The sequence below is a fragment of the Mycteria americana genome, chromosome 5, assembly GCF_035582795.1.
Source record: "Mycteria americana isolate JAX WOST 10 ecotype Jacksonville Zoo and Gardens chromosome 5, USCA_MyAme_1.0, whole genome shotgun sequence".
NCBI lineage: Eukaryota > Metazoa > Chordata > Aves > Ciconiiformes > Ciconiidae > Mycteria > Mycteria americana.
In genome coordinates, this window is record NC_134369.1 from 32,138,552 (window position 1) to 32,151,692 (window position 13,141).

Here is a 13,141-nt window from a genome sequence, read left to right on the forward strand (position 1 = left end):
GAAAATATTTGCCTTTCAAATATGCTCTACCATCTTGACCTTATGAATTGGCAAGGTCTGAAATGGAAGGCCAAGTTTCATTCCACTTGACTTTCTCAGACTCGTTTACTTCTGTTCTGATTTCTGTCATCCTTCCACACATATGAGACAATCGCTGTGGTAGGCTCTACACACCTTTGTGCAGGGTTTAACTTGCCCTGTTTCTCAGAGATGGGTTTTGCTAGAGCAATGGCTGTTTGGGAGAGTTGAGGCAGCCTGCTGAGTGTGGATGGAGATAAGGTGGAGAACTGTCTGGTTCTCCACCTGGTAAGGTGGAGAACTGTAGGGATTGAAATGGTGGGCAATTCTTGAGATAGACCATAATACTCCTTCCAATTCCTGCCTCCCAGGCATGAGTCCATCTCTGCCCTGTCCTCTGTGCCTGCACTCTCATCAGACAGCGACAAGGATGGTGAAGATGAAGGGAATGATGAAGATGAATTACGTGGGCTGCAGTCTTTCCATATTCAGTCCAACTGCACCACTGAGAGAGACTCAGGTATAAATGGGAGAGGGGCATGGGCAGAGATGGAGAAAAATGGCATGAATGTGAAGTGGGGAGAAGATGAGACACTGGCTTAGGGATAACAAGATATCGGCAGAAAGAGAAAGACCAAGACGGAAACAGATGGATCAACACCAATGGGTAATGTGGAGTTGCCCATTCGTGCATCTGAAGAGGGGTACATTTCGGAGTTCTCTCATTAGAAATTCAGTTGTTAAATTGGCAAGTTTCTTGCCTGTTCCAACTAGCCAAACAAATTTTGCGCTAGTGTCCTGGGCTTGGGTCTACAAGCTATTAGAAGTCCACAGAAGCCAAAAGAGATTTCGTAAAGGATTCTAGAGATGTCTGATAAAACTTAAAGTAGAGATTACCATTACTAATTGAGGTATTTTTACCACAGATGCTACAGTGTATTGGAGCAGGGTTTTCTCCCAAGCCTTTGGTGGGCCACTGCACTCTGGCAAGCATTCTGCAATGGGTCTGCTGAGTCAGTGAAAATCTTACATAAAACAGTATGTCTCCATTAAAATTTTGATACAACGATTTGGTAGTCTATGGGAAAGCATGTGTTGACAGTGGTCTGCTGGTTCAAAAGGTGTAGGAGGAAAGATGAGGTAAGAGGTGTTTAAAAAGCTGGACTGCTGGCCAAGGATGTCAACTAGGTATATATCTTTTTCCCTTTCCAGATCCAGACCTTACCCTCTCAAGAAGCCTTTCCCATTGGGAAATGAGGAGGGTGAGTTGCTAAACCTTCAAATTGTATTTCTTGTCATAGGGAAACTGGAAAAGAAATTCCCATGGAGATTAAAAACTTCATTCTCACTGGTGGGAAAGGTGCAGCTGGGGTGGGAAACCATTGAGAAGCCTCTCTGAAGAATGACTTGGGGGTGGCAAAATATAGCCTAGTTAAGAGACAGTTTCGCTTGGGATTTTTACATCAGTATCTTTCCATCAGATGTTATGCTTTTGTCCCCTTCATTTCTGGCCTGAATGTCACATAGTGCTGAAGCTGATCATATACGTGGATCCGAGTGAGGCCTTTAAATGTTCAGTTATGCAAGAAGCAGCAACAAAAGTATCATCTTTACTTGATGTCTTTATGATTAAGAGAGGAATTTTAAGAGAGGAATTTTAAGCTATCTCACTGACAGCTTTGGCACTTTTATGGAGACGGATATAATTGTGTTTTTCTGTGGGTCTTTTGTTTTCTCTCCTGTTTTTCTATCAGTAGAACTCAGTCTCTAAGACTGTCTTTGTTTCAATTTCCTTCAGGCCAAAGAGATAGTGGCAATCCAGCAGTCAGAGGCACCAATGAGCAAGATGCCCCGGCAACGTGGGCGCTGGTCCCAGCCAACCAGCAACATAGAGATGACTGTGAAATCCATGCTTGACTTGCGTCAGTTGGAGTCTTTCTCTGTTTCCCGTTCTCCAAGTCGAGACTCGCTGTCTCAGAACAGCAATGGGGATGACAGAGAAGAACAGGCAGATCTTCCTGTGCACATCAACAAAGTAAGGGCAGTACTACTCTAAGGAGGTGAATGTACTCTGAGTGCATCTTTCCTGCCTCTGTTTATTATTATCTATATTTATTACTACCTGATGCTATTCTTTATGTCTTTAGAGGTGGCTCTAAATGCCTTCTGAGAAACCTGTTCGGATAACTCTCTTGTAGTTAGTACTTCTGTAATGTGTGACTCTGGCTTTTCTGCCATAGTGTAGCAGAGCCCGTATGGGATCAAGGTTTCTTTCCAATGACAGGGGAAGGCCTCATGTTTTCGTCTAGCTCTTTGATTATTTATGGCACAAACAAGCTGAGAAGCTGAGCTTGGAATTACAGATGTGTACTTGATTACCTGTTAGATCGCTCTGCTGGGGTGCAGTGTCTTGACTCCAGTAGCCACTGAAATGCAGCTCATATGGCTCATATGATGCCCTTAGTTGTGGGCTGTGCTAGATTATTAAGTTCTCTTTAAAACATATCCAAGATCTCAGTATTGATGGGTCACAGCAAGTAATGCATACTCATACCTCAGAAGGCTAATGACTGTTTTCCAGTAGCAGTCTGTCCTGCCATCTAACTTCCTTAGAGTTTTTCCTGCCTTTATAACTGCATGACTGAGGAGAGGATTGGGCTCACTGCGTGCAGTAAATCAGTGTTTTTCAGCTGTGGCACACAGAATTCTCTGAACTATGTCTGATTGGTCTATAAACGGTAATGGAAGAACCTGCTGCCACATGGCTTACGCTCCTGATGTGTGGTCAAAGGAGGATGGGGAGTCCAGTACTTTACCAGAGAATTTTAGGGTATTGCAAACAGGAAACAAAATAGGAAACTACAGCAGCAGTCTGTCAAGTTTAGCAGATAAGAACAGAAAAGACATAGGAGTGCTGTGTTTTCTGATCTCAGATTTCTGATCATATTCTGTGCTGTAATGCGTACTTTCTAGCTCTGCACAGCATTTACTGACTTAAGGAAAAACACTGGTAATGTCTAGTTTTCTTTTTTAATTTTTATTATTTTAATTTTTTATTTATTTTTTAAAAACCAGGTTGGCAGCTCAATACCTCCCCAGGATAACCGGCCTTGTGTGCGACCCCAAGTGATTCGGCTTGTGTCTTGCGAAGAGGGGATTTTCTCTCAGGAACTGGAACCTTCTGAGAGTGAGGAGTGTGTAATCTACCCTGAGCAAGATGAAATCCATCCCACAGACCCTAGCAGGTTAAAAATAAGCTCTCTGCTGTGCATGGCTTAGACATTTCTGTTTTAGTTTGCTTGCAGCTTGTGTGGTAATTTGGATGAGTTGACTTACTGCCTGATTGATGCCAGGCATGTTTAGTTGAGAGTTTTATGCCAGCCTGATGCTAAAGGAATCTGAAACTAAGAAGGCATCATTAAAAGAATCTTTCCTTGGAGGAAACTGCACATTAGCAGCCTCCTCCAGGTTTTTTTTTTGTTGAATAAACAACTTGGGAGCAGCCTTTTTGCTTTCTCCCTTATCTGGATTGAAATAAGCAAGGGAAAACTTGGAAGCTGGAAAACCACCCAACAGTGACATATACATGGCAGTGAAATGTCTGCCCAAGAGAAATGACAGGACACTATTTATGAGAATTTCAAACCTAATTGGGTAAGAATTTAACAAATGTGATGACCCTGTTGTGGGAAATAGAATGGCTTGCATGAGATAGATGGAATTGAAAAGGACAGTGGAGACCTTTTTTCTTCCTCTGCCGTTTCTTTTGTTTTAGTTTTACCTCACTTAATTTTCTGTTTCATTCTGTGCTTCATTTTTTTTCCTTCCCTGAATTTTATTCTTCCCTTCCCCCTCTAACCTGATGCTAATAGCTGTTTAATTTCCTCTGTCTCCTCCTGCTCTGTTACAAAGAGCGGGCTGATAGCTTTAGACAGGCTTTTATGCAAGAGTGCATGCCAAGATTTTGCAGCTGAAGCTGCTAGGTTTCTCCCAGTTTCTCTTTATTTACATTTTTAATTTTATTATGATAACATTTGGACAGAGCAGACCCATGTGCTGCTCCATCATGTAAGAAAGGGAGGCCCTCTGGTGATGTAGGATACAGACTGGACACATCTCAAAGTATGCAGAGTTTGCAAGCTGCCAGGGGTAATTGCCATTCATTTCTGTTGAAGGACTTCTGCATCCTACCTTGCATTGGAGTACATCTGAAACCAAAGTATTTCATAAAGTGGAAAACTGAAGTCCTCAGGCATCAGCCAAAAGAATGGTACTGCTGCATTTGCCAAAATAGGACTCATGACATCACAACAGAAATCAGGAACCCTGTCCTACAGTATTGTATTTTTGTACGACGTTCTTCAGTAAATTAGCCTTGCTCAAACCTTGAATCTTCTCTATTTTGCAACGCAGAAGTTGCCCAAAGAAGCAGGTCATAAACATGGAAAAAATACTATATTAGGCTCAAATCTATGGCAAACTGGAGTTTCTATCATGCAGCTATAGGCCTGGTTTTAGTCCCTTTTTCATTGCGTAGACCTCTACATTTGTTCCTCACCTCTGCTGGAAATCAAGCCAGGGCAGTGCTGTGCTGGTGCCAGGTAATCATGGGAAACTGACAACGCCCAGAAAGTCAGACAGTCCCCTTGAGACTTCACTGTCCAAGCTTAATGAAATGCAAAAAATATACTGTATAATGATGAGAGAAATCAACTTCTTTTTCTCTTTAAAGCCTTACTTTTGTAATCAAAGGTGTTACTAACACAGGTAAGGCCTTAATAAAGTTAGAATATGCTTCTTTGCATGTAAACCAAATGTCTCTTCTAGTGCTGTATCTTTCCTGTCTCTCTTGTAGTGAGTTCCAGGTAAAAGCGTTGCCCCACGGGAAGCTAAGTAGAGGTTATCACACTAATGGATGCCCAGACAAACACAGTCCTGACAGTGCTTGCTCTGTAGATTACAGCAGCAGTCGGCTGTCCAGCCCAGACCATCCAAATGAAGGTAAGATTATAAATGTATTTATATGTGATGTGGAACGCTACAGAAACTTGCTGGGGTTGTTCTGTGCCATGTTTATTGGTTGCTATCCTGATCTCTAATACTTGATCCTCTTCATGAGCTGAACTGAGGTCGCACTCCTATTAGTCTTGCTAGTATTGCTGTAAAGATTCAGGCACATTTGAACAGGCATTTCGGTGAAGCCGCTGTAGAAGCAGGAGTTGGTTAACATGCACTTCCCTTGTGCGCCTTTTGTTTTCTTTTACCTTGCTAAGTAGGGAGGCAGGTTTAGTACTGATTATCCTATAGGCTATGCTGTTTGTGGGATATGGTAGATTAGAGAATTACACTTAATGCTGACCAACTTTTGCTTTAACGTTCTAGGTTCAATTTAGCATCTTTGCTGAATATCTTTTTTTAACCTGACTGATGTTACTGTGATTATGCTATTACAGCATTGGTGGTTTTTGCTTTTTCCCAGATTCTGAAAGCACTGAGCCCCTGAGTGTGGATGGCATCTCAGACCTGGAGGGAGAAGAAGGAGAGGAGGATGTGGGTACTAGCATGCTGGAGGGAGAAATCCCCCAGATACCTGATCAGGAAAAGTTCCTCAGGCAGCATTTTGGGACCCTGGGCAGCACTGATGGAAAAGGTACAGCTCTCTGCTCGGTTAGGGGACTTTGTGAGGTCACCCCAGATTTGTCCCCTGTATAAATCAAACCAGGCTACAAGTTCTGCTAGGCTTTTGTGGGTGTGTGTGTACGAGGGGGCAAAAATGGGGAACCAATGTAGAGAGGCCTAAAGAAGAGCGACATCTGTTAACTCCATTACTCTGTGTGTAAGTTTGTGTGGATGAGATTAGGGTCTGTGTCAGTTGGGTTAAGTATTGTCCCTGGAATCCTGAAGAGCCGTTGTCTTGTTCCCGGACTAGTTTTTCCTGTTGTATATGAAGGTATTAACTGTGGTGTTCACCGTCGTCCCGTCCCCCCCCGCCCCCGTAGGTGACATGTAGTGGCCTCTAGTGGTATATTAAAGCATAACAAATGTCACAAAAGAAAAGGCTGAAATGCTGGGTGGAGGGAGAGAATAAGAAGAGACATCAGAGTGGCAAAGGAGCTGGTTAGTCTTTATCGACCAACTCCAGAACAAAGCGTATCTTTCTAAAATTGATAATGGTTGCAGGCAGCAATATCTATGTGAGTTGTCTGTTTTCTCCACCCCCCCCCACCCCCCCACGCCCCCCTTTTCTTTGATTGGTTTGTTTTCTGCTTGATGCCAGTGCCTCACAGTCCTACAAGCAGGATAGGACACAAAGGGAAGAGAAAAAGGAGGCGGCGTACCCTTAGGGAAAGTAGCAGTTTAAGGCAGAGTAATCTAAGTAGAACAGAAAAGGAAAAGGCAATGAAATTATTTCATTCTCTGTGGTTTTAGCTCAAAAAATCCTCTTGGATATGGGGGAACATTTGATAGTCTCTGTGATAAGAAAATGCATGTGTCAGAATGTTTGTTCTGTAACTAAACTGCTCCCTTTTTCTCTCCGGTTAACCAAAATTTTTAGGTGGCTCATGTAGGAATCTGGAAAGAACTGAAAACCTCAGCATTTCCTCTCGCTTTCTTTCCCAGTCCCCAGGTCTCAGGTATGGCTCTGCTTGTTTTAAGTGTTCCTGTCTGTCTATTTTTACTAGTGTGAGTAGGTCTTGTGCTAGGCCCTCGGTCAAAGTAGTTGAGCAAACTTCTGGCCTTAGTGTGCATAGGCACAGCATATCATAGCACCTGGCAGGCTGGTTGCAGACCCCTGTGATTTGGACAGGCCATCCTGTGTCACTTTAGCTGTTCTATTTCTTCCTAAAGCAACACTGTTGTTTTGCTATTTTTCCTCTTTCAGCAATGTGCTTAATTGTTTCATGATTAATGCCTTGATTGATTAAGCTGGAGGAATTGCTAATAATCTAATTTACTCTTCACTGTTTATGCTCTGTTTATTCTTTTGCATTTCATTCAGCTTGGACAATGAAAGTAGGCTTGTCAACTTTTTCTTTGTTTTACAGTCCTTTTGTACTCAGCTTTGTTTCTCAGTCCCATGCCTTCACAGGGTGCTCTGGTGTCTCATACAAAGCCCCATGGGGGTATTATTCTTCAAAAAAAACCTCAACCCTAAAGCACCCCAAAAAGCCTATCCAAGCTGTTTCCCTTGTTGTTTAAAAAAAAATCCCAACAAAACAAACAAAAAAACCCAAAAAATGAACAAAAAATGGGGTAAATACTTTTGTTGATTTGGGTTCATAAATGTTTAAAACAAATACTCCTGTATTCCTCTAAAATGACAACCTGAAATCTCAGCTTAAATTAGTTTCATTGTATAGGACTGAGCAGATTTGGGTACATCTTCTATGGTTCACCAGCTGTCTCTAGATTCACCATGTTAGGGAATTTTTTTTGTCATTGCTGTATTCAGCTGCTGTTGCTGCTGTCAGGAGTGCCTCTTAGTCTGACTCGCATTGAGATCGTATGTTTGGGAAGAAAGCCAGTGGTTAGCTGTTGTGTAAGCTTCTGGAGAGTTGCAATGGTGAGTGAAGGAAGTCACTAGCGCTCCAGAGACGTAACAAGAGAGGTAGTTTTAGATTATGAAAACCTCTGGGTTTTTAATCTATTCAACTGTTCAAACATGCCAGATTGAAAGTTGCCTCCTTTCCGAGCTAAGCCCACTGTGCTTGTCTGAAGTGGAGAGGAAGAGGAAATGAGGCTTTCCTCTTGAAGATACTGACCGGCTTTCCTAGTAATTATGCTTTCATAATGTTAGGAAAGTATAATTACTTTATCTTAGGGTATCTTAGAATGGAAAAGATTTCATTGTTAGTAAGGTGAGCTGAGAGAAAAGACCTGACCTGAGTTTGCCCAGTGTTCCCTCTGCCTGGAATTTTTCCTTCTCTTTTGTCTTCACCTTTTACAGTTTCCCCCCTGGAAACAGTGACCCAATGCTATTTGTGGTCGTGCAGCCTAAGGTCAAATGCCTGAAGACCAGTGCTTCCAGGGATGAGTAGAATGAAGTGGTAACGGCCTAGGGCATTTTTGACTTTAAAAAATCCAGATAGGGAACGGCTCTTTATCCCAGAGAAACTGCCTTAATGTGTGTGCCTGTTTGTCCAGGGCAACATACTTACTTGTTTTAACGGGGATTTCTTTATTGTGTTCTCTAGACGATTGTCACTCTCTTCATCAAATCTGAGACTGGATTCAAAGCCAATCGAGCTGCCAACCCAGACCAATCAGTTTACATCAGACCTGTTGAAAAATGGCAGCAGCCATCCTGGTGATGCACTGGAGAACAGCCAACTCCTGGAGACCATAAATTCAAATCGGGCTGTTTACATCCAGAAAAAACGCAGATCAGCTTTGGAGGCCAGCAGAGTTGGTATGGCTACTGGGCGGGTTATTGCATCCTTTCCAGAAGGCCCTGTGAATGCAGTGATGAGAAAGGCACAGTCTGTTCATGACCTCGTTCATGAGGGTAAGGACACAGGTTGGAATAATGGTATAAACCCCAGAATGAAATGAGGAGATTTGAGCTTGAGTAGAGATTTGAATTAAGCTTATGTCTTTCTGCGTTCTGAGCTCCAGGCTTTGCATGTCTTCTAACTCTCAGTCTGTCAAGGGAAAATATTTTTAATTTGTAATGCAGATGCTGGTCTCCTAATTATCAGTCTCTGATATTTGTCTGGCAGCTGTGGGAGGAGCAATGCCAAGGGTGAGATGAACTATTTGCAAAGAAATTCTCTCTTGCTGTGGGTGGTTGCTCCAGGCCAAGACTGAAGCTCCCCAGGGTGGGGAGGAGAGAAGGAGGAAAGGAGCGGGGGCAGTAAGAGGGAGCTTACTGTATCCGTGCACTCTGTGTGAAAGAACTCCATTTTTGAAACAATCAACTCATGAACCATCAATAAGCACTCAGTTTGTTTTTTTTTTAAAAAAAAACCTTATCACCACAACACCATATATAAGTTTTTGCCTGTTTCCTCTGGCCTCTCAGTTAACGGTCACAGTGGTCTGAGGTCTTCTGGCCATATACTTTAAGAACAAGTCTCTCTCATTAGGTAAGCAGCAGTGTGTGAGCAGGATGAGGGATGGGTGAAAAAGCAAGCTGTTGAGGCTTGGTGATATTAACCTGCAGTAGTGGTTCTGTACACCTCTCCCAGGGGCTGAGCTGAGGCATGTAGGCTGGAGTAGCTCGGTTACTTTCCAATTTTGGAATTCACTGCAGGCTCTTGTCTATTTTTGGTATGTTTGTCTGTTTAATTTTCACAGATAAGGGTCCTGGAGTGATATCCTCTGCCAAGCAGCGTCCTCAGACTCTTATGGTGGTTGAGAAGGATCCCAGACCTAACAATTGCAGGGTGTTATCAGCCAGTATGTTGAAGATGGATGGATCTGGTGCTCTGCTGGCCAAAGATGTCAGGGCTGCAAAACCAAAGTCCTACATGAACCCCACAACCAGCTTCCGGGCTAAGATGTCAAGGAGTGTATCTGTAGGGGAAAATCTGTACCTTGGTTACTCCACCGAAATGTTGACTGATGGGAGGACTAGCCCTCCAGTGGCAGAGAAGACACAGTTCAGTTCCACAGCAGATGCTGAGAAGATTAAGCTACCAGGGAAAGAAAATGTTCCAGTGAAGCCAGCACTTCAGCCAGTTGTAAACTGCTCATCTCCCAAGTCCTTCCACACCAAGTTGGCATCATCAAACCGAGCACATCTGATTCTTGACATTCCCAAGCCATTGCCTGATAGACCCACACTGGCCTCCTTCTCACCCACTACCAAAACAAAAACCCTGCTTGAGCCACAGTCTCCACAGTCACCTGCTGGGGCCTGTAAAAAGAAACCCTCTTTTCCTGAGGTCCGAACCTCCAAGAGGGAGAATCAAACTGCTGGGTCTCTGGTTCCTGGTAGAGAGATCCCAACAGGACTTGCTAAGGAGAGCCCAGTGGAGAGTCCAGTCCCAAGGGCAAGTTGCCAGAATGAGCCAGGGGTCACTAATCCAAAACTGAGGGAGTTGTCAGAGGGCCGGCACCTAAGGTCTCCTGAGGGCACACTGCCCAGGTGCAGGGAGAGGATCACCGGCATCGCCTGTGTGCTAGACAACCAGCCTGGACTTTGTCCACTAGACCCCATCAGGCCGAGGTCTCCTACATCTATAACTGCCTCGGCACAGGTCTCAGGTGTGCATGGATACCCATCTCTTGTCTTCCCCCTTCTGTCTCCTGTCTTTGTGAACCGCCTCACGATCCCATCACATTTCTTTACGTCCAGCTTCTGGCCTGTCTCGTCCTGTCTGCACCTGTCTCGTTCCATAAGCCATCCCCTCAATGGTGAGACACTTCTTCAACCTGACATCTTTTTCTCAGTCTTTAATTTCCATTTCCTCTGGGTCTTATGTCTGAAGGTCCTTTTTAGCTGAATGTTTTGTAGACCTCAGCACTCTCATGTTTTTAGTCATACAATTACATGTGGGGACTAAAACCTCTTTCTGGTCAATCCTAAAAGCTGATGTGCTGGGAATCCCCATGAGTGTGTGTAGGTTACATCCCCTGTGCCCCCCTCAGAGCACGTCTGACCAGCAGATGAACGTGCAGGCCAACATGCGCTAGCTGAACCTAGCAAGCATAGTGACAGTGAAGTTATGCAAGGCAGCTCAGGCTTTACTTTGCTAATGTGCAAGTGTGCAGGGTCCAGAAGGGTTTGCATACAGTTTTCTTGCATGAGATGAGGCTTGACCAAGATGAGTTCCTTGCTGTAGCCACCTGTGAGAGCGAGAAAGTCTCTGTGCTGCTATCACTCTGCTTTGAGGACATATCTGCAAACTGGGTGTGCAATGCATGTGCAGGCCTAGCCTTTGGGTTTGAGCATAAAGAACATGGATTAATTTTTTAATTATCTCTAGTTTGGAGAAAAAGGTACAAGGTGGGAAACTGTTTTACCTGCTGAAAACAGGTCTTAGATCTGTTACAGGCCCTGGTTGAAGGTACTTCAGTCAAATGAAAGCTAGCAGGTAACTTCAAACCGAAGCAAAAATCCTGCCCCCCAAGGCAGGAAAACCTCCAGTGGCAGAGAAGACACAGTTTCTCTGTGTAAAACCTCCAGAGTTTTTTCTTTTGTGTCACAACTTGAAAGGAAATATGCTTTCCTGAAATACTCAGCTGAGTCATGCAGTAGGAAGCTGGATGATAACCACTGCACTGATACCTTGTACTTCCAGGGGACTATACAGTGCACAGCTTTTAATCCCTTTTGCTATGTTGTTCTTATTCATACCTGAGAAGGGACACCTCTGTAATCCTCTGATCAATTACTTTCTGTGGTGACAGGCTGCTCCGCCGTTCATCGCAATGGTTAAGTGCAATATTTCTGCACCAAAGCATTGCAGAGGGATAATCTGGTTTTGATGCACTGTTATTTTTCTTTTTGCATTTCTAGAGGGATAAAACATCCTAAGATTGAAGCACTTTTGTGTAAAGCAGGAATTGTGGTCTTTTGTGTGGGACCTGCTGTTCTTATACCATAGGGTAGCTGCTCTGTAGAACAGCCAATGTACCTGAAACTTTCAGACCTTACCCCCACAGGGGTGAGGTTCCTCCAATAGCAGATGCAGCCTGGAGCTGTGGAATCACATTCTACAGCAGAGAAGTAACAGTCCAGTTGTCTGTACTCTGTAGGCTGAGTTTTCTCTTCTAGACTTGGGAATCAAGCTACACATCACATGGGTTTTGGTCAGTTGCTATGAATCTTTGTTTGCAGAATTAGCACAGATAGTGCAGAGAAAGAGCAATTTTTTTGCAGCAGTGATTTCTTTTTTTTTTTTTTTTAAAGCAGCTCCCAATACATAGCATGCCCTGATAGAATATTTAGCAGCATCCTTTGGTGAGTTAGACCATTTAGTACAGTGGATCCCCAATTTTTTTTTTCCTCAACAGACAGCTGTCAGCCTACAGCTTCTTGCAGACCATGTTTCCCAAATTTTTAGCGGTAGATGCTGGAAAAGCTGTCTAGATCCAAGCTGGCTATTGCTGTGAACAATTTACTGTGGCTTCTGTAAGTCATAGTGTGGCAGTTTAGATTAGAACTGTAGGGTTGACAGAGACCTGTTCTGCTTCTGACTTGCTCTGTGACTTTGGGTTTCCACTTAATTTTTCTGTCCTTCCATTTTCCTGCCTGTATAACAGCTGCAGATAAAGAGACTTAATTGTTTTTCTTAAAGCATTTTGACATCTACAGTTAAAATGCTGTAGATGTGCTTAATACTGTTGCTGTGTTTAATATTCTCTGCTGGTTTCTGAAGAGCTCTGCTCTGCACACCCGAGAGGCAGAAAATGCCTGTTAATCAAGCATTTATGTTATGGTTGTGACCTTTCTCCAGACTGGCAGCTTACAAAGCTGGAGACCAGCATAAAAGGCATGATCAGAGGAGAAATCCAGAAATGATCATGAGAAGAAACAGCTGGGTTTAAAACAAAAAGAGGGGAGGAGGGGAGCAGGAAAAAAAAAAAAAAGAGGTGGGGGAAAAAAAAAAAAGGCAAGAATCTTGGACTGCACTGAAGCCCACTGTGCTCAAACTCTACAAAGTTGGGTGATCTGGGAACAAAAAATGCAGATGGAAGGATTTGTTCATGCCCCTTTGTTCTTCTAGATGTGTTTGTTTATGTATAAATAGATGTTTTTCTAGCTGTATTTGTTTATACATAATCTAGATGTATTCATAAAATTAGATAAGGTCCCCTCCAGCCTGTTCAGAGATGATGTTCTTAGAAGTGCAGAAAAAATAATGCTAATGTGATCAAGTTTTGTTTTTAGGTAACTAAAGGACGTTGAATGGCCTTTGTCCAGGCCTTTGCAACTTGAAGATAACTGCAGATTGTGTGTGTGTCTGTGTCTTTGTTCATGGTTTATGTCTAACTCATGAAAGTGATATTTTATTAAAACATTGCAGGCCTTCAACTCTGATGCTTTGGAGATAATATCTGGTGGAGGCAGGCAGAAGATGGTGTTCATCAGTTGCTTGCCTTTATTTTTCATTTTTGAATTACGGTGTATCAGTAGTGCATATCCTGGGTTGCTCAGAAATGTGATTCTGTTGTG

At 43.3% G+C, this 13,141-nt stretch overlaps 1 protein-coding gene across 4 annotated transcripts in view; it reads left to right on the plus strand.

The window, feature by feature from the left end:
* Positions 1-13,141, plus strand: part of MAPKBP1 (mitogen-activated protein kinase binding protein 1) — a 102,970-nt gene that overhangs the window by 83,195 nt on the left and 6,634 nt on the right. For 2 of the 4 annotated variants that reach the window (XM_075502771.1, XM_075502772.1), the window contains exons 21-29: positions 390-538; positions 1,231-1,280; positions 1,817-2,053; positions 3,094-3,263; positions 4,874-5,019; positions 5,498-5,668; positions 6,575-6,653; positions 8,214-8,524; positions 9,316-10,377. In XM_075502771.1, coding sequence (XP_075358886.1) covers positions 390-538; positions 1,231-1,280; positions 1,817-2,053; positions 3,094-3,263; positions 4,874-5,019; positions 5,498-5,668; positions 6,575-6,653; positions 8,214-8,524; positions 9,316-10,377 — 2,375 coding nt within the window. The remainder of the gene's footprint in view (positions 1-389; positions 539-1,230; positions 1,281-1,816; positions 2,054-3,093; positions 3,264-4,873; positions 5,020-5,497; positions 5,669-6,574; positions 6,654-8,213; positions 8,525-9,315; positions 10,378-13,141) is intronic. The other 2 variants (XM_075502773.1, XM_075502774.1) reach the window with 2 other exon arrangements.